This window comes from Tursiops truncatus, chromosome X (genome assembly GCF_011762595.2).
Source record: "Tursiops truncatus isolate mTurTru1 chromosome X, mTurTru1.mat.Y, whole genome shotgun sequence".
Classification (NCBI taxonomy): domain Eukaryota; kingdom Metazoa; phylum Chordata; class Mammalia; order Artiodactyla; family Delphinidae; genus Tursiops; species Tursiops truncatus.
Window position 1 is genome coordinate 24,516,272 of NC_047055.1, and position 22,771 is coordinate 24,539,042.

The window sequence follows — 22,771 nt, forward strand, 5'->3', positions numbered from 1 at the left end:
CCCCTACTATGATCGTGTTACTGTCGATTTCCCCTTTTATGGCTATTAGTATTTGCCTTACGTATTGAGGTGCTCCTCTGTTGGGTGCATAAATATTTACAATTGTTATATCTTCTTCTTGGATCGATCCCTTGATCATTATGTAGTGTTCTTCTTTGACTCTTGTAATAGTCTTTATTTTAAAGTCTATTTTGTCCGATATGAGAATTGCTACTCCAGCTTTCTTTTGATTTCCATTTGCATAGAATATCTTTTTCCATGCCCTCACTTTCAGTCTGTATGTGTCCCTAGGTCTGAAGTGGGTCTCTTGTAGACAGCATATGTACGGGTCTTGTTTTTGTATCCATTCAGCCAGTCTGTGTCTTTTGGTGGGAGCTTTTAATTCATTTACATTTAAGGTAGTTATCTATATCTATGTTCCTATTGCCATTTTCTTAATTGTTTGGGGTTTGTTATTGTAGGTCTTTTCCTTCTCTTGTGTTTCCTGCCTAAAGAAGTTCCTTTAGCATTTGTTGTAGAGCTGGTTTGGTGGTGCTGAATTCTCTTAGCTTTTGCTTGTCTGTTAAGATTTTAATTTCTCCGTCTAATCTGAATGAGATCCTTGCTGGGTAGCGTAATCTTGGTCGTAGGTTTTTCCCTTTCATCGCTTTAAATATGTTCTGCCAGTCCCTTCTGGCTTGCAGAGTTTCTGCTGAAAGATCAGCTGTTAACCTTGTGTGGATTCCCTTGTATGTTATTTGTTGTTTCTCCCTTGCTGCTTTTAAAATTTTTTCTTTGTATTTAATTTTTGATAGTTTGATTAATATGTGTCTTGGCGTGTTTCTCCTTGGATTTTTCCTGTATGGGACTCCCTGTGCTTCCTGGATTTGATTGACTATTTCCTTTCTCATATTAGGGAAGTTTTCAACTATAATCTCTTCAAATATTTTCTCAGTCCCTTTCTCTTTCTCTTTTTCTCCTGGGACCCCTATAGTTCGAATGTTGGTGTGTTTAACGTTGTCCCAGAGGTCTCTGAGACTGTCCTCAATTCTTTTCATTCTTTTTTCTTTACTCTGCTCTTCAGTAGTCATTTCCACTCTTTTATCTTCCAGGTCACTTATCTGTTCTTCTGCCTCAGTTATCCTGCCATTGATTCCTTCTAGAGAATTTTTAATTTCATTTATTTTGTTGTTCATCATTGTTTGTTTGCTCTTTAGTTCTTTTGGGACCTTGTTAAACGTTGTTTGTATTTTCTCCATTCTATTTCCAAGATTTTGGATCATCTTTACTCTCATTACTGTGAATTCTTTTTCAGGTAGACTGCCTATTTCCTCTTCATTTGTTTGGTCTGGTGGGTTTTTATCTTGCTCCTTCATCTGCTGTGTGTTCCTCTTTCTTCCCATTTTGCTTAACTTACTTTGTTTGGGGTCTCCTTTTCACAGGCTACAGGTTCGTAGTTCCCATTGTTTTGGGTATATGCCCCCAGTGGCTAAGATTGGTTCAGTGGGTTGTGTAGGCTTCCTGGTGGAGGGAACTGGTGCCTGTGTTCTGGTGGATGAGGCTGGATCTTGTCTTGCTGGTGGGCAGGTCCACGTCTGGTGGTGTGTTTTGGGGTGTCTGTGACCTTATGATTTTAGGCAGCCTCTCTGCTAATGGGTGGCGTTGTGTTCCTGTCTTGCTAGTTGTTTGGCATAGGGTGTCCAGCACTGTAGCTTGCTGGTCGTTGAGTGGAGCTGGGTCTTGGTGTTGAGATGGAGATCTGTGGGAGGGCTTCTGCCATTTGATATTGCATGGAGCCAGGAGGTCTCTGGTGGACCAATGTCCTGAACTCGGCTTTCCCACCTCAGAGGCACAGGGCTGGCGCCCGGCTGGAGAACGAAGACCCTGTCAGCCACACAGCCAGGTATGTGGGTAGTTTCTTGCCTTTTGGGAGGTCTGAGCTCTTCTGCCAGCCTTCAGTAGGTGTTCTGTAGGAATTGTTCCACACGTAGATGTATTTCTGATGTATTTGTGGGAAGGAAAGTGATCTCTACCTCTTACTCCTCTGCCTCTTGAAGTTCTCTCCCTCTGGCAATATATTTTTTAAAAATTAAATCGTTTTTGTCTACTTCTTGACCTAAAAGAGGTTTCTCTGTCATTTCCAATTCAGCACTACACTTGGAAAACACACATTAGAATTTTAGAGCTGGTTAATTATTCCTCCTTGTGAAGGCTAATTCAGTAAATGACCCAATTGTTGATTAAGTGTCATCGCTTTTTTTAATGTGAAAGCACTTGGAAAAGTATGAACTGCTTTACAAATATAAGGGATGATGTAAGATGTTAATTGGCATCTTCAGGAAATATTTTCTGTTGATTCATCATACACTTTCTAAAATGGGAGGACACAAGAACAAAATAAGTCTGCAAGGTGTTTATTCTGATTTTGTAATATCTGTGATTGTCAGTCTCTATTTTAAATGCCTTCCTGGATAATGTTATTTATTGCTCATTCAGTCCAGACCTACTCTCCTTGCTCTGTCAGATGCAGGAAAACACCTTCTGGAACTGCAAAGGGGAGCCAAACTTTTCTCTAATCCTTTAATAGAGGGTGCAGGAGACAAAAATCAGGCCTTTAGGGTAGATTCTCCTTCATAATAATATTAATATAAAAATTCAGTAAAGTTGAATGGTTGGGAAAACAGACCTCCTGGATTTGAATCCCAGGTCCACCACTTGCTAGAAGTGTGCCTCTGGGAAAAAATCTTTATCTGTAAATGGAGATGACAGTGATACTTTTCTCTATAGGGAAGTTGTGAGGATTAAATGAGATAATACTGATATATAAAAAATCACTTAGCAAAGTACCTGGCTCGTAAGTGCTCAATAAATTAGCAGGATGAGCAGTAGCAGCACCAGTAGTAGTATTTGACCTTCCATTCACAGAACAGAAAATTGAAGTGATAATTTACAGAACCAAGACATAAAAGGACCAAGAAGTTTGGAACTGCTATAGAAATTGTGTAATCTTCCCTTCCGTCCTTTGTACATAGGGGTACCTTTTGCAGAGAGGCATGCATAAACCTGTATATGAGTTTCATGGGCTGTATCAAGCATATGCTCCAGAGACTGATCTTAATCTACTGTGACCTTCACAGGATGTTTCATGTGCCTAATGCTAATGTGACGCTCTCTCTAGATTGCTTAAAGCGTGTTCACTGCAGTCATTGAATGGTGCCCCAAATCCTTCATTTTCTTTCTACTGTCAAGAAGTGTCACGTGGACTGTGGAGCTAGGGTTGGAATGTAGTGTGAGTTTCATACGTCTGTGAATTTGAGATGTATAGATTTTAGATCATCTTCCATCACTTTGAAATCAAGAGGTAAAGAGCAGCTCATTCAGTGGGTGGCCATCCTAGGTGGGTCAATTTCACAAAAAAATTAAATATGAAAGTAGATAAGTAAGATGACAGGGTTTTTCTAGGTCAATACGAAGAATATGACTCTCCCAAGACAAAACAGAGGCTCCCAGCTAAGTGGAAAATCAAAAGGAAAGAAGTTATGAGGCTAATATATTCATAATAAGAAAGAGCGCAGTGTCCTAGAATTTTTGAAGCAAGTTTAGTCTATGAGTTGCTTTGTCTTTTTCTTTTTTTTAATCAAGATATTCAGGTTCCAAGCATGTCAATCAGTTTTTAAAAGTCTAATGTATAAAAACCCAAATTTAACAAAATTATAAACTGGGAGAAGCATTACAATAAAATTACCCACAGAGTTTCTTTCTTTTTCTTTTGGCCGTGTTGGGTGTTCGTTGCTGCGCGTGGGCTTTCTCTAGTTGTGGCAAGCTGGGGCTACTCTTCGTTGCGGTGCGCGGGCTTCTCATTGCGGTGGCTTCTCTTGTTGCGGAGCACAGGCTCTTGGCACAAGGGCTGCAGTAGTTGTGGCACGTGGGCTCAGTAGCTGTGGTTCGCAGGCTCTAGAGCGCAGGCTCAGTAGTTGTGGCGCACGGGCTTAGCTGCTGTGAGGCATGTGGGATCTTTCTGGACCAGGACTCGAACCCATGTCCCCTGCATTGGCAGGCGAATTCTTAACCACTGTGCCACCAGGGAAGTCCCAGAGTTTCTTTAAATATCAATCATTTCCCTTCTCCAAATTCATTCAAACTCTTTTTCTTTTAACTGCACTTTTTAGGCCCACATCTCTTAGGTAAAATCACAATCAGGGTAGAATAGCCTATTACCCAAGATATTTGCATTGCTCCCTCCAAAGTGAACACTCGGTTATTTATATAAGAAGTGGAGAACAGCAGGCCAACATCTTCAACTCCAGCACATCCAAATTCTGCTGAAATGTCTGCACACAAGCAAATAGCCAGAGTTGTCAGGGGCCTTAAAATAAAAGTCAAGTACCGTGCTCAATTCTATATCGAAAACGTAATTTATCGCATAAATAAAACTCCCTCAGCAGTGTCCTCTTTCCACACAAAGGACAATGGCATGTTAGCTCTTATTAAAGCTATGAAGCACTAGAGGAAAAGCATCTTCAGAGTTCAGGGAGAGTCACAAGATGCAAAGCTTGCAAACTACTTTTGAACCACTCAGTCTTGCACACATTTTGCCTGGCAGGCGCCATAACCTGAAATAAACCTGAAACTCTCTAAGATGCAGAGGTATCTGGTTGGAAAATTCAGTGGTTAGTATCTAGGGCTTATCTATGGCCAACATCCTGGGCTAAGTTCAAATGTGAGCCAATTGGCCTAACTATCTTTCAGACTTTATCTTTAAATGTAGCCTTGCTCTCTATTAACTGTGGGAGGGGGAAGTTCATGATTCAGTGCCAACCCATATTTATTAAATGGAAACACAATTCAGAGAGAAAGTTCTGTTAGCTGTCATGAGGCGTGTCATCTTTTCATGCAGAAGTTAGTATATATGTAAAAAGTGAACACGGGAACATATGAAACACCAAGAGGCTACACCTGCTGAGAGGCGTTTATCTTGAGATACATAAGAAAAACTGGTGTTCATTTGATCCGCCTCAGAATACACTCCCCATTCCAAATCAAGGGGAAAAGGATTCTGAAGGAGCAATCCTAATTTCTGACAAGGAGACTAGCAAGAGAGAATATAAAAGACATTTAGTAGTAAATGCCCATTGTATTATTATTTAATAAGTAAATTCTAAGCACACAGGAACTATTGTCATGGGCCCACCTTATGAATCATTCAGTACAGAATTCTTTCTCCAAAAGATGTTTGGGAGAGTGGCATGATCCACTATGAAATCATCCTCAAAAATCACAAGGGTGAGAAGCTTTTAAACGGTAAGGACATCAACATGGCAGCGCCAGAGAGTCAGAGAAGCTCTGGTTAAAGTCAATCACAACGAACTTCATTAAAGTCCAAACACAGCGGATTTATTTTGTGTGGCTATTTTCTGGACATGGCAGCTTCACAGGCCAGTAGATACACTGAGGATGCTACTGACTAATAAATTCTCTCAGTACCAGATAGTCTTTGCTGCTTCTGGTTCACTTTGACTAGTTTTCTATTACCACTGCCCTGCAGTGGGTATTGCTCTTCCTTTGTCGTCATATATGGGTTGATGCTGTGAATCTCAGTTAAGATCCAGTCAGAAAAACAGAAATTAGTGATTTTAACAGAGAGAGATTTAATATAGGGAATGGGCTGCACAGGTGTTAGAGGGTTGCAAGAAAAGAGGTAGTATCTGCATGAGGCAGTCACCACCTCTAGGGCTGGGGAAACAAAAGAAAGGGGTTGGACTTGTCAGAACCTAGAGAGGTGGGACCTACTCCTCTGAGAAGAGGGTACCAGTCAGCCTGCTTCCGGCCCCTGAGAGGGAGCATGATGAGACCAATTCTCCGATTACGGAGAAGAGCTGGAAAGTGCAGCCAGCCACTGCCACCAGGATGAAGGGCTACTGTTATAGCAACACTGACTGGAACAGAAAGCAAGCAGGAAGGAGTGAGTGCCCTCGCCCTCCTCTAGCCTTCCAGAGTCGCTTTATTTCCCAGATTGTCAGGATGGATCAAATATCCAGCTGGTAAAAAGAGAAATGTAGTTTGCAGAGTCCCAAGCCCAGTATCACAAAGCAGTGTCTTTATTATTATTATTTTTTTTTGCGTTACGCGGGCCTCTCACTGTTGTGGCCTCTCCCGTTGCGGAGCACAGGCTCCGGACGCGCAGGCTCAGCGGCCATGGTTCACGGGCCCAGCCGCTCCACGGCATGCGGGATCTTCCCGGACCGGGGCACGAACCCACATCCCCTGCATCGGCAGGCGGACTCTCAACCACTGTGCCACCAGGGAAGCCCTTTATTTATTTTTTTGAATTTTATTTTATTTATTTTTATATAACAGGTTCTTATTAGTTATCTATTTCATACATATTAGTGTATATATGTCAATCCCAGTCTCCCAGTTCTTCCCACCCCCCCACCCCCCCCGCCGCTTTCCCCCTTGGTGTCCATACGTTTGTTTCTCTACATGTGTGTCTCTAGTTCTGCCCTGCAAACCGGTTCATCTAAAGCAGTGTCTTTAAAGGAGTGAGTCTGGAGCTGGGAGACAATAGCTCACTAACTAACACACTGTGCAACGAGGTGTTGGATTTCCATGTCATTGTTGCTGCCGGAGTCACTCACATATGCTTACGGTTTGGATGAAATGTTAATTAGAGTGGACTGTTTGCCACAGAGGATTTCATCATTACTGAATCCATAAGAAGCTGTTATGGGGTGACCTCAACCAGAGCTGCTCAGTTTGTTTGCTAGTGATTCTGACTCCCCTGTTGTTGAAACTCGGGTACTCAATATGCATCACAATTTTTTGCTTTTGTTCAGGCTCAAGTCCGTAGCCTGCCTGCTTCCTTAAGTGATTCTGTACACATGGTAAGTGGTCAGATGGCCAGTCTCCAGAGTTCTAGAAGCATGAAGCCTGAGCTGGGCCATCTGTTGAGGATGTGCTGTTTTGTATTACACACAGGGAAGTGGTGGGCAAAACCCGGAAGTGCACTGGAGGCCTAATGAAAATAAGACCAGTTAAATCTTCCCTCTAAATGTTCATTAGGCCATCTGTTCTTATTAGTGTCCTTATCATTTGGAAACATTACAGAGTTAAGATGAGACACAATCTGTGGTGGAATTCTAGTCTAACTTGAAATGAACTTTTGAGTAGAGCAATCGTGACTTGTGACATTTCTCTTCCCATTTAGAACCCTGCCCACTTCTAAAGATCTCCATGGTGAAATTTTTTAATAGTTCCTTCCTGAAATATTATACCGGAAAACAGGGTTAGCAGTAGCTACAGAAATGAAAACATAATCTCAGAGTGGCTGATCAATGAAATCAGAACATTTCATAAAAGCAGTGCAGTCATACTTCTGGCCCGTAAATTGCTTTAGGTGCCAAAGGGAATTGGAAGCGTGGTCTATCCTGTCGAGCCAATACTATAATATTAACAACCTGCAACAGACAAGTTTCTGCAACTGCTCAACAGGAAGGAACGCTACCAAATGATTCTGGGGCCTTCTTCAAAGTCCCTGGCTCCTACGCAGGCAAAGCCTTGGCTGTCGACAAGAGCCCCACCCGCTACTGCATGAAGACCCACAATGGTCTTCTCTTTACTCCAGATTCTCTCAGAATGCATGGTCTCATCACCTGGTCTCACATTGGATTTCGTGTTACCTTGGACTGTTCTCTGGTCATCTCCCCTTCTGTATGTGTATCTCCCACAGTGCTGGCTATACACTGGGAATTTAAGAAATACATGTAAAATTAAATTGAAATAGAGACACAAAAGAAAAAGCAAAAAAACAGTACAACTTTCATGTTCCTCTCCCCACCCGCAGAAGTGCTGAAAGTGTTAAGTTCTTTGACTGTAATGATAAAGCCCAAGATACAGAGAGATACAAATAGTAAATCGGCAAGTAGCATCGTGTACAATGTGTTCTTACAATAACAGTCAAATTTACAAACAAATTAGCTGTGGAGTCTGAAGGACATGCTGTAGTTTTCACACCGGGCCTTCATCTCCTGCTGATAGATGACTTTGACTGTAAATTAAAAACTGGAAGTGGTTAAACATTCTGTGTATTCACAAGTGCCATTTCCAAAATTGAGGCTTCAGAGAGGAGATGCAAGAAAGGGTGACGGAAACTCAGAGCAATTATGCCTGTTATGAAGATGAGGTAGTGGCAATTACACAGCAGACTCATACAGAGTGTGTACGTGCCGATTGCTCTGAGGGAGCCTCTGAGAACAAACTTTTATAGCACCCATCAGGCCTTGGGTCTCTAGAGGAAGGAAAGATTTTCAGCCACTCGGTCAGTGTGCTTTTGGACAGAGCTTATGGCCCCAGGAACCATCTTGGAAGGGATACGTGCTTTTTTCTTAATGAGCTTGAATGAAACTCTTATGTAGCAGAGCGGTTTCATTCACTGTTTCTTTCCTATTCTCAAGCTTTTTGGTGTCAGGACCCCTTTACACTCCTAAAAATTGTTGGAGACTTCAAAGAGCTTTTCTCTATGTGGGTTTTATCTATTTACTTTATTAGAAAGTAAAAGTGTGAATTTTTTTAAACACAAAACTATAGTAGCCTCAGGCACCCTCTGGAAAACTCCACTATATATACTCATAAGAAAGTACAAAAGGCAAATAGTATTAAGAATAACTTTGACCTCACAGACCTCCTTGAAAGAGTCTCAGGGATCCCCGAAGTCTGCAGACCAAAATGGAAATACCATATTTCCTCAGTTCTAAGACACCATGTATTCTAAAACGTAGCATCAATTTGATAACTTTAGGTGGTGAGGAGAGATGCTCCATTAAATGTATGCGTTGATTATAAGACACAACCTCACTTCAGAAAATTTAAAATATGGAAGGGGTAGGAAATACAGTTCTTAAGATTGAGGAAATATGGCAACTCCCACTAACCTCAGTGGGTCTCTGGAAATGCAGATTTACTGACTGAAACATGTTGAGGAAAATTAGTTTTTCTTAGAGCTAATTTGTGTTTTACAATTTTTAAAATGCATTCATGGACTGAAGATGTTACAGTCAGTAAGGCACTAATGTTTTCATTCAATAAACATTTGTCAACTGTAATACCAGATACTGGAAATACAAAAATGAATGAGACCTCATTCCTGCCCTTGAAGACTCACAGACCTAATAGAAGACAAAGGAAGGCAAACAAATATTTATAGTATAATGGAGAAGCATTGGATCTGAATGAGTCATGGACCTGGAAGAACAGCTTGAAGTACCCAAAGATGGAGCCCTGGGTATTCAGGAATGCTTGAGGTTAATCACTAAGTGTAAGCAATTAGTCATCCTCATAACAAAGGGCTGCCCTAGTGGACTTTGGCACATGTGTCAGTCTCTTTGGGACATTAATTTATGTCAGTTTAATTTAATTTTGCAAACACTGGTGATCTATCCAGAGATGTAAACCTAGAAATTTGTTAGACCGGATTGACCATATTGGTATAGTCAGTAGCGCCAGTCAAAAACAAAGCTTAACAGAACATTTTCTTGGTTGTGATTGGATTTGGCTGAGAATAATAGAGCCCCTTCCCCCCGCCACACACACACACACACACACACACACACACACACACACACACACACACACACACACACACAACAGTGACATAAGCAGGATAGCAGCCACATTAGTATAGTCCAGGACTGGATGGCAGTTCCACGAGGTCGTCTGGGACCCAGGCTCCTATAATTCTGCCCTGCCCACCCGGCACAGAACTTCCATTTTCATGGCCACCTCATGGTCTAAGACATCTGCTAAAATTCCCACCACTTCTATCCATATTGCATATTGGAAGAAAGGGCAAAAAGAGGCTCCTTCCAGTTGGGTCAGCTGTCCTTAAGCAGCATCAATTTAAAAGTGTGGATACTTCCACACCTCCTCTTACATCGTATTGCCTTGAACTTTATCACATGGCTACAGGTAACTGCAAATCAGGCTGGAATGCCTTCGATTCTAGATAGCAGTATGCCCAAATTTTAAGATTAGTGCACTAAAGGAGGAGGAGAGAGTGAAAGAATGATAGGGTAGGTCTAGAACTAGTAGTCTCTGCCGCAGGCATCTTAGTAACCACAAATTCAGCATTTTGTTTTGACCCTGATACTGTCTGAGCTTCTTCAAATTTCTAAAAGCCATCTGGAAAAATTTGGTTTGGGGCACTTGGAAAGCACAATGATACTTTTCAGAGTGATGGTTCCTATTGATCTTCCTTTTAAAAAGTGTGAATTATTGCAAGATGAAACATACCAGCTCTGCTTTGGGGGGTTTTTATTTGTTTGTTTTGCTTTGCTTTGTTTCCTCAACTTCCACAATGTTTTTGAAACATTGGGGTAGGTGTGATTTAATCTATAGGCTCTGCCGCAAAATGATTCTAAAGATCAGTCCAATTGTAACTCTTGATTAGATTGATCCTGGCTATTCATCTGCAATGAATAATGTGACTTACGTGTCAGTTATTCTGATTGGGCAGCCATGGACACAGACCAGGCTGACACATTTGACCAAAGGTTGAGGGGTTCCTCAAACTCTCCAGCCGTTATGCAGAGAAACACAAGAATGTGGATCTGAGATAATGGGAAATAATTTGCCGGTTGACGAGTCCGTGTAGTCTCAGTGTATTTCATCTTCTAATAATTTCCACTTTTTAAAAGCAAGATCAATAAGGGCCATCGCTCTCAAAGGTGTCATCGCGCTTTCCAACTGCAGAAAACCAAACTTTCTCCAGACGGTTTTTTCCCTCTTTTATAAATTTGAAGAAGCTCAGACAGTATCAGTGTCAAGAAACGAGAAGGCCATTTGCAAACTGACAGAAAGTGATGCTAACAGTCTGCAGTTGTCAGCTTTTAGAAGAATGGGGAAGTCTAACATGGAGTTGGCAGAACACCTGGCAGAGAGCACTGCGTCCCGTCACTGCATCTTCCCCCAGGTTGGCGTACTACAGAAGCGCTAATCATACGCTTCCTGGAAATTCCTGCTGAAGAGGCCTCAGAGATCAAAAGCAAACAGTCACTTTTCAAATGAGCCACAAGGCTAGAAATGTACTAAAGGAGGGAGATGAGAAGTGTCCTGTTTAGGATAGTGAGACAGGGCCGTTTGGGAAACAGCTGGTTTCTTCAGCACAGTTGAACTTGGGGAAAAGAAGTTATTAGCACTTGGTAGCAATGGCAAAATATAGTAACAGTCATGATGTGTTTCTGAGGCTTTTCCATGGAAAGTAATTTCTTAAAATGGATGGAGTGGAACAGAAGTAGTCTACTGCTCTGTGTCACTGGCAACACCCTGTATCTATTAGAAAATGAAGGAAATGAAGTCAGCCAAAGGTTGTCAGTTACATGAGGGCAGGGCCTAGTCTGTGTTGGTTAGAGCTGGCTCCTTAGTGCCTAGCATAATGCCTAAAATGGGATAAAGAGCCATTTATTGGCAGAAGAAAGGAAAATAAAGTAGCATGTTCTACACTTGGAACTGCACCAAGAGTACTGTTACAAATAACAGTGGGGAATCCCAGTAATAAGCTGAAATATTAGCCATGAAATTGGCTGACAAATGTATGAGAAATAATATATCCCAATATAAGCCAAATGTTTCTTGGAGGACACATAGCTTAAAAGGATTCTCAAGCAATGGAATAAATGAACAAGGAGGGAATGGCTGGTGACAGAGAAGCAAGGGAAACATTGAAAGAGCATGACGATGTGACTGCACTTAAGAGTTCATGAGAGGGACTTCCCTGGCGGTCCAGTGGTTAGGACTCTGCACTTCCATTTCAGGGGGCACAGGTCCAATCCCTGGTTGGGGAACTAAGATCCCACAAGCCGTGAGGCACAGCCCAAAAAAAAAAAAAAAAATCAAATAAGGGTTCATGAGATAGCCAAGGAATAGAACATGTCCATAGTCAGACAGGAATGAGAAGAAATACAGGCATGTTCCATAATAAAAAGTAGCCTTTACAGAGCCCTTTCTGTGTACCAGGCACTGTGCTAAGTGCTTTATGTAGATTTTTTTGGTATAATTCCTATAATAAATTTTTGAGAAGGTATTATTACTATACCCAATTTCTAGATAAGGAAACTGAGGCTCAGAGAGGTTAACTGATTTGCTCCAAGGTCACAAAGTTAGCAAATAACAAAATTTTGAACCCAGGAAGTCTTAACTCTGAAGCCCGAGCTCCTAACCACTTCCTTCTACTACATCTGAGCCTTTTTCTACGGAGAGAGTATATAGCTTCCATCAGATTCTCGAAGGACTTTGTAAATCCAAAAAAGTATGAGAAACAGTGTAGCGGACTCTAAGCCCATGAAGGCAGGGACCTTGTCTGTCTGAATCAGCATCAGATATTTGCGAGAGGCGTGGAGGGACAGCTATGTAAATGTGTGAATGTACTGGTGAAGATCTGGCCTCCAAATTGATTCTCCTGCATCAATCTGGTCTCCCTCCAGCCTGCTCCCCAAACTGCAGCCTAAGTAATCTTTCTAAAGCCCTAGTCTGACCATGTCAACCCCCAACTTTAAAGATCTTCATTGACTCCTCAACACCCTCAGTTCAAGTCTAAAGTCCTTAGCCTACACAGCCCTTCATGGCTTAATGCAGCGGTTCTCAACAAGGGACAGTTTTCCCCTTAGGGGACATTTGGTAATGTCTGGAGACATTTTTGGTTGTCACAGCTCAAGGGAAGGTGCTACCTGCATTTAGCGAATAAAGGCCAGAGACGCTGCTAAATATCTTGTACTGCACAGGACAGGCCCCACAACGAAGAATCACCTGGTCCCAAATGACAATAGTGCCTCAGTGGAGAGACTTAAAATTAGTCCCCGGCAAACACTGAAACTTCATTTACCACCACTGCCTACCCTACTTATGCTCCAGCAATCCCAGACTCCGGTGAGCTCCACACTCCCATATGGTTTCGTGCTTCTGTGCTTTTGTTCATTCTTTTCCCTCTGCTGAGATCACTCTTCCCACCTTGCTTTTTCTCAGTACCTTTGCTTCATCCTTCAAGATTAAGTTTACATTTCTTTTCTAGGAGTATTGCCCCAAGCTTCCTCCTCTGTGTTCCCATGTCATCCTGGGCATGTGTCTATCATGTCACTTAACCACGTGATATTGAAATGACCTGTTTCTGTATCTGCCTTCTGTCACTTGACCGTGAACTCATAAAGGGCAGGGACCTTTTTTATTTACCTTTATAATAGTGCCTGAGACAGAGTAGGCACCACAAAGCATTGAACTGAAAGATAACAAATGACAGAGAGAAAGACAATCACTCAACTCCTAATGAGCTTTGACCTTCTCAGGAACAAAACAAAACAAAACAAAAGGTTGAAATCAACCTTTAGGTTGAATCTAACCAGGTAAAGGGGAGGCCAGACTTGGTGAGGAGAGCGTGAAGAAACATGTCCACTCTTCTAGGTGAGGAATCAGACGGCATAGAGGCAAAGCACAGACATCTGAAAATGGGGATATTGATAGTTCCTTTCTCAAGTGATTGCTCTAAGAATATAAAGGAATAATCCATGTAAAGAGCCTGATACACAGGAAGCACTCAGTAAACAGTAGCTACTTATATTAAAGGCTCAGATGAGGGGGCCTGTAATCTTACAGATGTTACTGATTAGGACCAGTTCAAAGGAAGGGGCAGCACCTATTTATATTTAAAAATAAGTCAATTTAAAGAAAAATATTAAGTCAATAATAGTGCAAGTGGTGGACAGCTAAGGCAAAATTCATGAAGCTGTTATGTGGACAACTGAAGTCTGGGAAACGGAGCTGAAAAGGAACTATATTGAATGGTAACTGGACTAGGTTCCTTCTAGCGCTAAAGGTTTATGACTTTGAGACCATTTTTCATGTTAATACCATTTGCTATCCCATACTTTGTCCAGGCACTGGGCTCAGTACCTTGCCTCCTTATCACAATTGATCCATGCAATATCTCTGAAAAGTAGATAGACTATCATCAGCTTCTTTTCCTTATTGCAGATGAAGAAATCAGAGACTCACAGAAGATACCTCATTTGCCTAGGGTTACACACTAGTATGGGAAGGAACCAGCCTTGAAACTGTTAGGGAGAGCCTCAGTTTACAAATTATGGTCTGTGTCTACAGTGTGGGATAACTGAGGAATTTTCTAGTTTAGTCTAATCAAGGGCTCATATTTAGATATTGCTGTTACACATGGATTTTCCCCGATAGGATTCTGTTGCTTTATAAACTACTACTTAGGTCAAAATTAGCTGACTCTTTAAACCAGCCATGAGACTGGCTGACCTGAGGGCCAAGTGCCTTCAAGGCAGATTTTCAATTAGCAGAGGAAGACATGGTACTGTCAAGGCTTGACATCCAGACCAAGAGCCCCTTTCTGCTCTGGGTTATTTCTCAGGGAAGGTTGTTGGGAGATGGGCACATTCTACCAGCTGGCGGCTACACCAGTGACCTTTAATGCTAGTTTAGCTTGAATACATTTTGACATTTCAAGCAAATTAATGTATTTTTACAAGGTGGGGCACCGACCACAAATTAGGCCAAATGGTTTCCCTGCAGGCTGGGTTACTGTGCAAAGATTCTCCCACCACCCCCAAAAGAAATGTTTATTCTTCTCCACCTGGACAAATGCCAACAGCCCTCAGGGGTTAACCTTAGTCCCACCTCAGTAGTCTATAATTCTGGGGTCTCTCTGCAGCTAACAGATGCTAATTCTGACAGCCGGAATGAGGCGAAGACTCCAATCCGCATGTTACATTGTGTGTTATGGAAATGCCTTGGTATAAAGCACCAGTTCCTTGAAAAATTACGTGGAAAAGAGAGTATCTACCATGAGAAGCAGAAGGAACTAACAACCTACGAGAGGTGAAGAGGTCCAGTTTCTGAAAAGACAGACCCTAGACTACTAAGTAGCCACACATCTTTCATCTGAGGCGTTTTCAGAGACAAATCAAATGGGAATTAAAGGGATTCTGTGTAGCTCATACAGAAAGTGTCTCAGAAGCACAGAGGCCACTTTAGTCACAGGAAACTGCCAGAGGGTGACTTATTTGATGGAACAGAAAACAAACAGACACAATAGCTGGTGTATTTTTGAGGCAATTTTAAACCTAATAAACATGACACCAGTAGCGTTGACTTAAATCAGCTCGGGCGAGTTGGAGAATTTAACAGCTCGTCTTCCAACTACCAGCCTTTATCTCAGAGGCCGCCTTGACAGCAGAGAGCAGAGTCCAAAACATGGCCTTCTCTGACTTCTGCCAGGTGTGTGCCGTCCCCGGCCTCTGGCCCGGCCTTAGCTCTCAGAGTGGGGATAATTAGAACGTCATTTCTGCCAGCTTTGTTTTTTCTGGGTCACTGACTTCAGACTTGATCAAAATACGAGTGTTGGACTGAAATCAATTGGTTTCCTCTTCCTCAGCCAGCCCCAGCTTATTTCCTGGGGGACCGTGCTCCAGAGGCCCAGCGCACACAGACAGCTTCTGTAGCAGCCCGATGGTGTGTATAGAGGTCCAGAGTGAGGGCTGCGGAGGGGTCCACAGCGCAGGCGCTCCATCTCCCTGCTCTCCCTCTCCGTGGCAGGGCGCTGACATGCAAGGGCCTCAGACAGACGTGCTGAGGAACACATCACAGCAAACAGCTCTGGGAGCTGTTAAGGCTGGTGTTTAATGTTTATCCAATGGCCTCAGTTTGAAAGGCTCTGTAGAACATGCATAACAGAAGCTCAGCTTTATACTCCATTAGCATTCAAATTCCTAGCTGTCCAGAGGCATATGGTACTGACCAGAGAAGGCCAGCCTATGTCGAGGCTGAGGGCATGTAGAGACAGGAGGACAGGTTGAGGCTGCTGGATGTCTGGGAGAGACACTCAGAGACAGGGGACAAAGAGACCCAAGTGGTACAAGAGGGGAGGTCAAAGACAACCTTTGTCTTCTTTATAACATCACCAGTTGTCCTCCATTAAGAGACAGAATTAGAGGGAAGGGCTTTATCTCAGACTGGCCTTTGTCCACTTCATTACTGAGTGGAAGGCCTCTTCCAACCTGGAAATAGTGGGCCTCAGAATGCGATGATAGCATATATCTTGTTTTCAGACTTTCGGATTCAATGAGAAAAACAAAGCTTTCCTCGGGCTTTCACTCAAGGCAAAAAGAATTGCAGCTACATTACTGTTACTATCTTGGCCAGGAATGGGGCAGACTCTTCTGCCTTTGCCTAGCCATAAGAGAAGAGAAATAAAGTACAGAATAAGTGAGTGGTGGAGTCGAGAGTGCACGTAACGTAGTTCTCTGAGAAGTGCCCGGTGATAAATAGCAGCTGTCGTGTCGAAGAGATGTCAGGGTAGACATTGGGCTGACTCCTGTGTCGAGAAAGGAGCTAGAGTAGATCCGTGTTTGCTTGGCCTGTGTGTCCCAGTGCCCAGCACAGCACTTGGCACCAGCACGCCAGACACACACACACACACACACACACACACACACACACCCCAGTCCTTTTGCTTCTAACTCTTTGTCTCAAATCCATCTACTTCTCTCCATCCCCACTGTCGCCAACCTAATTCAGGCCACCATCATCCCTCACCTGGACCACTGCAGGAGCCTCTTAACTAGCGGCCTGTTTCCCATCTCACCTCCTCCTCCAATATGATCTCAACAGCAGAAAGGGTGATCCCTCTAGAACCCAAATATGATTATGTCACATCCCTACTTAAAGCCATCAGAATAAAACTGGACATGTACATCTCTCCATTACCTGGTGTATTAGTCTGCTGGGGCTACCACAACGAAACACCACAGACCAGGTGGCTTTAACAAGAGAAAGTGATACTCTCATAGTTCTGGAGGTGGGAAGTTCAAGATCAAGGTGTCGGCAGGTTTGGCTTCTCCTGAGATCTCTCTCCTTGGCTTGCAGACGCCCATCCTCTTACTGTGTCCTCACATGGGCTTTTCTCTGTGCATACACATTCCTGGTATTTCCTCCTTCTTATAAGGACCTGAGAGCCCCACCCTTATGACCTCATTTAACCTTTATTACCTCTGTCAAGGCCTCATCTCCAAATACAGTCACATTAGAGGTTAGACTTCAGCATATGAATTTAGGGGGGCACAATTCAGTCCTGATACCTAGCCACTGTCTACCTCCTGATTCTCACCGATCACCTCTCCATCACTCAGCCTGTATTAGCCTTACTGGATTGTTTGTAGTATCTGGATGGGCCATACTGTTTCTAATCTCTGAACCTTTACCCATGCTGCTCCCTCTCCCTGGATTGCCCTCAACTCTACTGCCTGCCATTTCCACCCCATTCCTCTCCTACTGGTCATTGCAGACCCTATTTAGGTACCACCTTCTCTGGAAATACCCTGCCTCCTGACTCCTAATCTGGGTAAAGAGCTCTCGCGTCCTCTCCGCTGCCTCCTTCTCATGACATGGAGAGTAATTGCCTGATGGCTCTCCAAGGGTTCTTGTAGACCATGAGGCATTTGAAGACAGAAGCTGTGTCATTTTGGAGATCTTTTGAATGCCCAAAGCCTAGCACAAGGCTTAGCACAGAGAAGGTGCTCAGCAAACATCCAATGAAAGAACAAACCAACCTGTTTCTTTGCTGAGGAAAGAAGGATGTGGAGTGAACCAGGTCAAGCCACATGAGCAGTGCATTACAACTTAGGATTCCAAATCCCCAGCTGATGAACTGTACCTGAGTACTCCACAAGACAGCTGCTAGGTCTGTGCAAGGAAAGGTCCTGTCCCCAAAGGTTGCTGATAGAGTAAAATCGGGTTTCTCTAGCACTCTGTTGTCCAGATGCCTCTATGACTTTGCTGTTCCATGCATCTACAGAGCAGTGAGAGAGATTTGCATCTCATAGTGCCACAGAAGCCCTAGAGCAGTGGTCCTCAAACTTTATTGTGCTTCAGAATCATGTGGAGGACTCGTTAAAACATGGCTGGCTGGGCTCCAACTCCAGAGTTTCTGATTCAATAAGTCTAGGTTGGGGCCTGAGGATTTGCATTTCTAACTGGTTCTCAGGTGATGCTCTTGCTGCTGGTCCAGAGACCACACTCTGAGAAGGATCCTTCTGGAGTTATAGCAGAAAATAATTCACATTATGTTGGAAATGGCATAAATGGTAAATGTGTTTACCAGAGCACTTAATCAGCTGTCCTTCCGAACTTTGCCGGATAACACCAACATTGCTGAAATTCATGAGACGGGGAACCAATAAGCCAATTTTTCTTTCAAGGTAAAACGGCCCCGGAAAGATATTGTAACCTAATGGTGTGTGTTCTGTTCTTTTTGCAGGTGCGATTAGAGTGGCCAACAGACCTTGCAGTCAATCCCTTGGACAATTCATTGTACGTCTTGGATAACAACATTGTGCTTCAAATTTCTGAGAACAGGCGAGTGCGGATCATTGCAGGGCGCCCCATTCACTGCCAGGTGCCAGGCATCGATCATTTCTTGGTCAGCAAGGTAGCAATTCACTCCACTCTGGAGTCAGCAAGGGCCATCAGCGTCTCCCACAGCGGGCTGCTCTTCATAGCTGAAACAGACGAGAGGAAAGTAAACCGCATTCAGCAAGTTACCACCAATGGGGAGATCTCCATCATGGCTGGTGCCCCCACTGACTGTGACTGCAAAATTGATCCCAACTGTGACTGTTTTTCAGGTATGACCTTTCTAGCAATTCAGTAGCTCCCCCTCTCTGTTTTCAAAAGAAAAACGTGCATCAGAAAAGTCAAAAAAAGAACAGAAGTATTACTTGTAAACATTGGTGTGAGGCACTGGAGAAAGCAATGGATTGGGGGTCAGATAGCTTAGTATCTTGTCCTTGTTCTGCAGCTGACTCACTGAGTGACCCTAGGAAAGCCATAAAACCCCTTCATGACTCACTTCATCTGCTAAGTAGAGGGACCACGTGTCTCAGTTATATCACCTTGCTGTTTTGAAGATAAACTAGTATAATAAAAGTTTTGGTACTCTAAGAAGTTAACACCACTCTACAAATGTAAGATCATGATATTATTTGTACTTTGGAGAAAGGGAAGCTAGGTAAAACCTACATTTACTGATTTAGCTAAGGAAAAAATTACTTCCAATAAGTGACTGGTTTCCAGATTAACAATGTGTGCTATTTGAAACCCAAAGGGACTAGAAGCAGACTGCTTTCAGGATACAAGGGCAAAATTAAATCTCACAATGGAGGGTTCTCAGGACATCAGTCTGCTACTTACATTGTTTTTTTTTAATCCAAAATTTTTTCCATAACCAATAGTGCCCTTTACTTCAATTGAAATAGAGGGGGGGAAAAGAGCCTTTTCTCCAAAACACAGAGTGGATATTCCAGACAGTAAACAGTCCTGTAAATGTCAATAGATGCATTTACTGCTGGTACGTGGACATCCCTCCATGCTGCATGCCGCCCTATTAAACTGCTCATCCACGCCCAGATGGTTCTTTTAACCTTTGCCTTTCCTTGGGACAGAGGAATCAAGAGTGAGCAACTTGGTCAATACTACTTTTGATTGATATTTCCAATGTTTTCCTAGACAACTAGTTTTATAGTTATTTTGCTAATTGATATCTTTCTTTCAAGGCAAAACTGGAATGTTTATTCCAGTTATCAAATTTGATGTTCTGAATCATTGTCGTACTTGCAGACTTAGTGTACTTTGACAATATGACAATGAAAGTTAACAGAAGAACGGTGTCTGGGCACAGTAGGACTGGAAAGCCCTGAGATAGATGCTATGAGCATGGACAGGCGTAAGTCTCTGGCTAGATTTGGGGTGACTGTCATCATTTGCTGTTTTTGTATCTTTAGATACAGAAGAGCAGGATTGACGATTTCACAAAATTGGTGTTAACTGAGAGAATTGCATCTCACTGTTCATCTTTAGTGGCACTGACTCAAGAATTGGGAATAATGGGTTTCAAATATCCGGCTGGGGCATGTGGAGAATGTTGGTTCACTGACTGTTCCCTTTAAAATGATTCTTGATGCACAGCGATTTCTGTATATGGTATGTTTGTATAAGTGCTTGTGACCACAACTATTAACATCAGGGTCTTTCTCCCACAGGTGATGGTGGCTATGCCAAAGATGCAAAGATGAAAGCCCCTTCCTCCTTAGCAGTGTCACCTGATGGTACCCTCTACGTGGCAGACCTTGGGAATGTTCGAATTCGTACCATTAGCAGGAACCAAGCCCACTTGAATGACATGAACCTTTATGAGATTGCATCACCTGCTGATCAGGAACTGTACCAGTTCACTGTCAATGGAACCCACCTGCACACCTTGAACTTGATAACGAGGGACTATGTGTATAATTTCACCTACAATGCCGAAGGCGACTTGGGTGCGATTACCAGCAACAACGGCAATTCTGTGCACATTCGCCGAGACGCAAGCGGGATGCCCCTTTGGCTTGTGGTGCCTGGCGGGCAGGTGTACTGGCTGACCATAAGCAGCAACGGAGTCCTGAAAAGAGTGTCAGCCCAAGGCTACAATCTGGCCTTGATGACCTACCCAGGAAACACGGGGCTTCTGGCTACCAAAAGTAACGAAAATGGATGGACAACCGTTTATGAGTAAGTTTCTAAATCTCAACATGGGCTTTGTTAGGTTTGTATTTGCAGTTGTATTACAGTGGGAAAATGACTTAGTAATTGCTGCGTGTTGCATGCTATTTTCTCCTAACAGCCACAATAAAAAAAAAAAAGTCAAGGAGAAAATTTTACCCAACTCCTAGGCTTCGAACCCATTTCTCCAGAGCAAGCACTTTTGCAGAGCATAATAATAAACACATAGGCCGAATGAAGAATCAAGCATGGTGCTGCACGAGACAAGAATGAGGCGGAAGTCCACGTGCTCGAGAAATTTACAGCATAGCTGGGAAAACAAGGGAAAATTTCATTTAAATGACAAAACTAGAAAATAGTTCTAAAGTAGCAAAGAAGCAGTGTAGCTTAACTAGTATTTATTGATCGCTGTGGGGTTTAATGAATGAATGAATGTGTGCGCAGCCCGGCCCAGCCCAACTCAGTTTAAGTTGTGAAATGACGTGGGGCAAATGCTGAAACAGGAGAAGCTGCACTCCACTGGCTGCTTCTGGGAAATGTGGAGTCAAAAGCTTCAGTACAGGCCTGCGCCCTCCCCCCAGTTTCCCTGCACAAGGCAAAGACTCCAATACATTTGGGTATTCACAGACCGGGTCTGTGATAACTTTGTTTAACTGGGAATTAACAGAAGGTGTGTCTGACGGCAGGCTACTAGGAGGTGTCCTGTCATGGACATAGAGACCATCGTCCTTGCCTTTTAAGGCTGGACAACGTTATTTGCAAGTCAACCCATTTAGAAAGCTAGTTTGCCAGCGCTCGGCAAGCCTCTTCCCCACGAAGGGAGTTGCTGAATTTTTAACCAGTTTACAGAGTGAAGATAATGCATGGAACTGAACCCAGAGCCTGAAATGGCATTCAAGTTGGGGAACGTGAGAAGCGGAGATACTAAATACGAGGAGTTCCAGGTGTGACTCTTCCGTGAGAATGTAGGGAATATGAAAAGACTGGATCCCACGAAACCCTCCTGAGGAAAGGGACAAAACAGTTGGCCTTCAAGTTTTGGATCATTTCCCAAAGAAATGCCACTTATACAAAAGAGCTGGACAGCTATTTTAGTTTCACTGAGAAAAATGTATTCAGTTTCTGTCGCAGGTCTTCCTCTATTTCTGGAAAAATTTCTCTTACATCTTAATAAAAGTAATAAAAGCTACTGTTCACTGAGGGTTTACTATGTGCTAGGTCCTAGGGTAGGTGATTTACATAAAGTATTTTGTTTGATCTCCAAAATAACAACATGGGATACGTGCTCCTGGTTTGCCTGTTTTATGGATGAGGAAACTGAGGCCCAGCATGGTGAGCTTGTCCTGATTCACACAGATGTCCAGGATTCAAACTGCAACAGTCTGACTCAAGAGCCCACATTTTGAAATATACTACCCTTAAGAAAGATAAAAGTTCTAATGAGAATATCTTTTTTCAAAAATTCATGCAAGATCACACTGCAGCTGAAATTAGACAAATAACTTTTTTTTTTTTTTTCCGTACGCGGGCCTCTCACTGCTGTGGCCTCTCCCATTGCGGAGCACAGGCTCCGGACGCGCAGGCTCAGTGGCCATGGCTCACGGGTCCAGCCGCTCCGCGGCATGTGGGATCTTCCCGGACCGGGGCACGAACCCGTGTCCCCTGCATCGGCAGGCGGACTCTCAACCACTGCGCCACCAGGGAAGCCCGACAAACAACTATTTTGAAAACTAATGGTTAAATTCAGTTAAGCAACAAGAAATGGCAGAATTATTAACTAGTTTTCAAAATAACCAGTTCAACCGTTTACTTATTTACCAATCATCACATTGTACACTTGAAATACATGCAATTTTATTTGTCAATTATACCTCAATAAAACTAGAGAAAAAGCCCCACAAAATAACCGTTTAACCATTCATTTATTTATTCAACAAATATTTGCTAAGCAGCTAGTATACACCTGGCAGTGTTCTGGTGCTGGGGATATAGCCGTGAACAAGACAGATACAAATCCCTACCTTCACAGCGCTTACATTGTACTGGAGGGAGACAAGTAAAATGCACAGAACTTCAGATGGTGATAAGCTCTGTGGAGGAAATAAAGCAGGGTCAGGGGGAATCAAGATTTGGAGGCAGAAGGGGTTTTTATTTCAGACTGGGTGGTCAGGGAAGACCTCACTCAGAAGGT

The 22,771-nt window shown here is 43.1% G+C and overlaps 1 protein-coding gene across 1 annotated transcript in view; it reads left to right on the plus strand.

Annotated features, from left to right (window-relative positions):
• LOC141277647 (teneurin-1-like) overlaps window positions 1–22,559 on the plus strand; it is a 67,287-nt gene extending 44,728 nt beyond the window's left edge. The window contains exons 3-4 of the mRNA XM_073799574.1: window positions 18,299–18,665; window positions 20,079–22,559. Coding sequence (XP_073655675.1) covers window positions 18,299–18,665; window positions 20,079–20,593 — 882 coding nt within the window. The 3' untranslated portion in view covers window positions 20,594–22,559. The remainder of the gene's footprint in view (window positions 1–18,298; window positions 18,666–20,078) is intronic.
• Window positions 22,560–22,771: the final 212 nt, after the last annotated feature.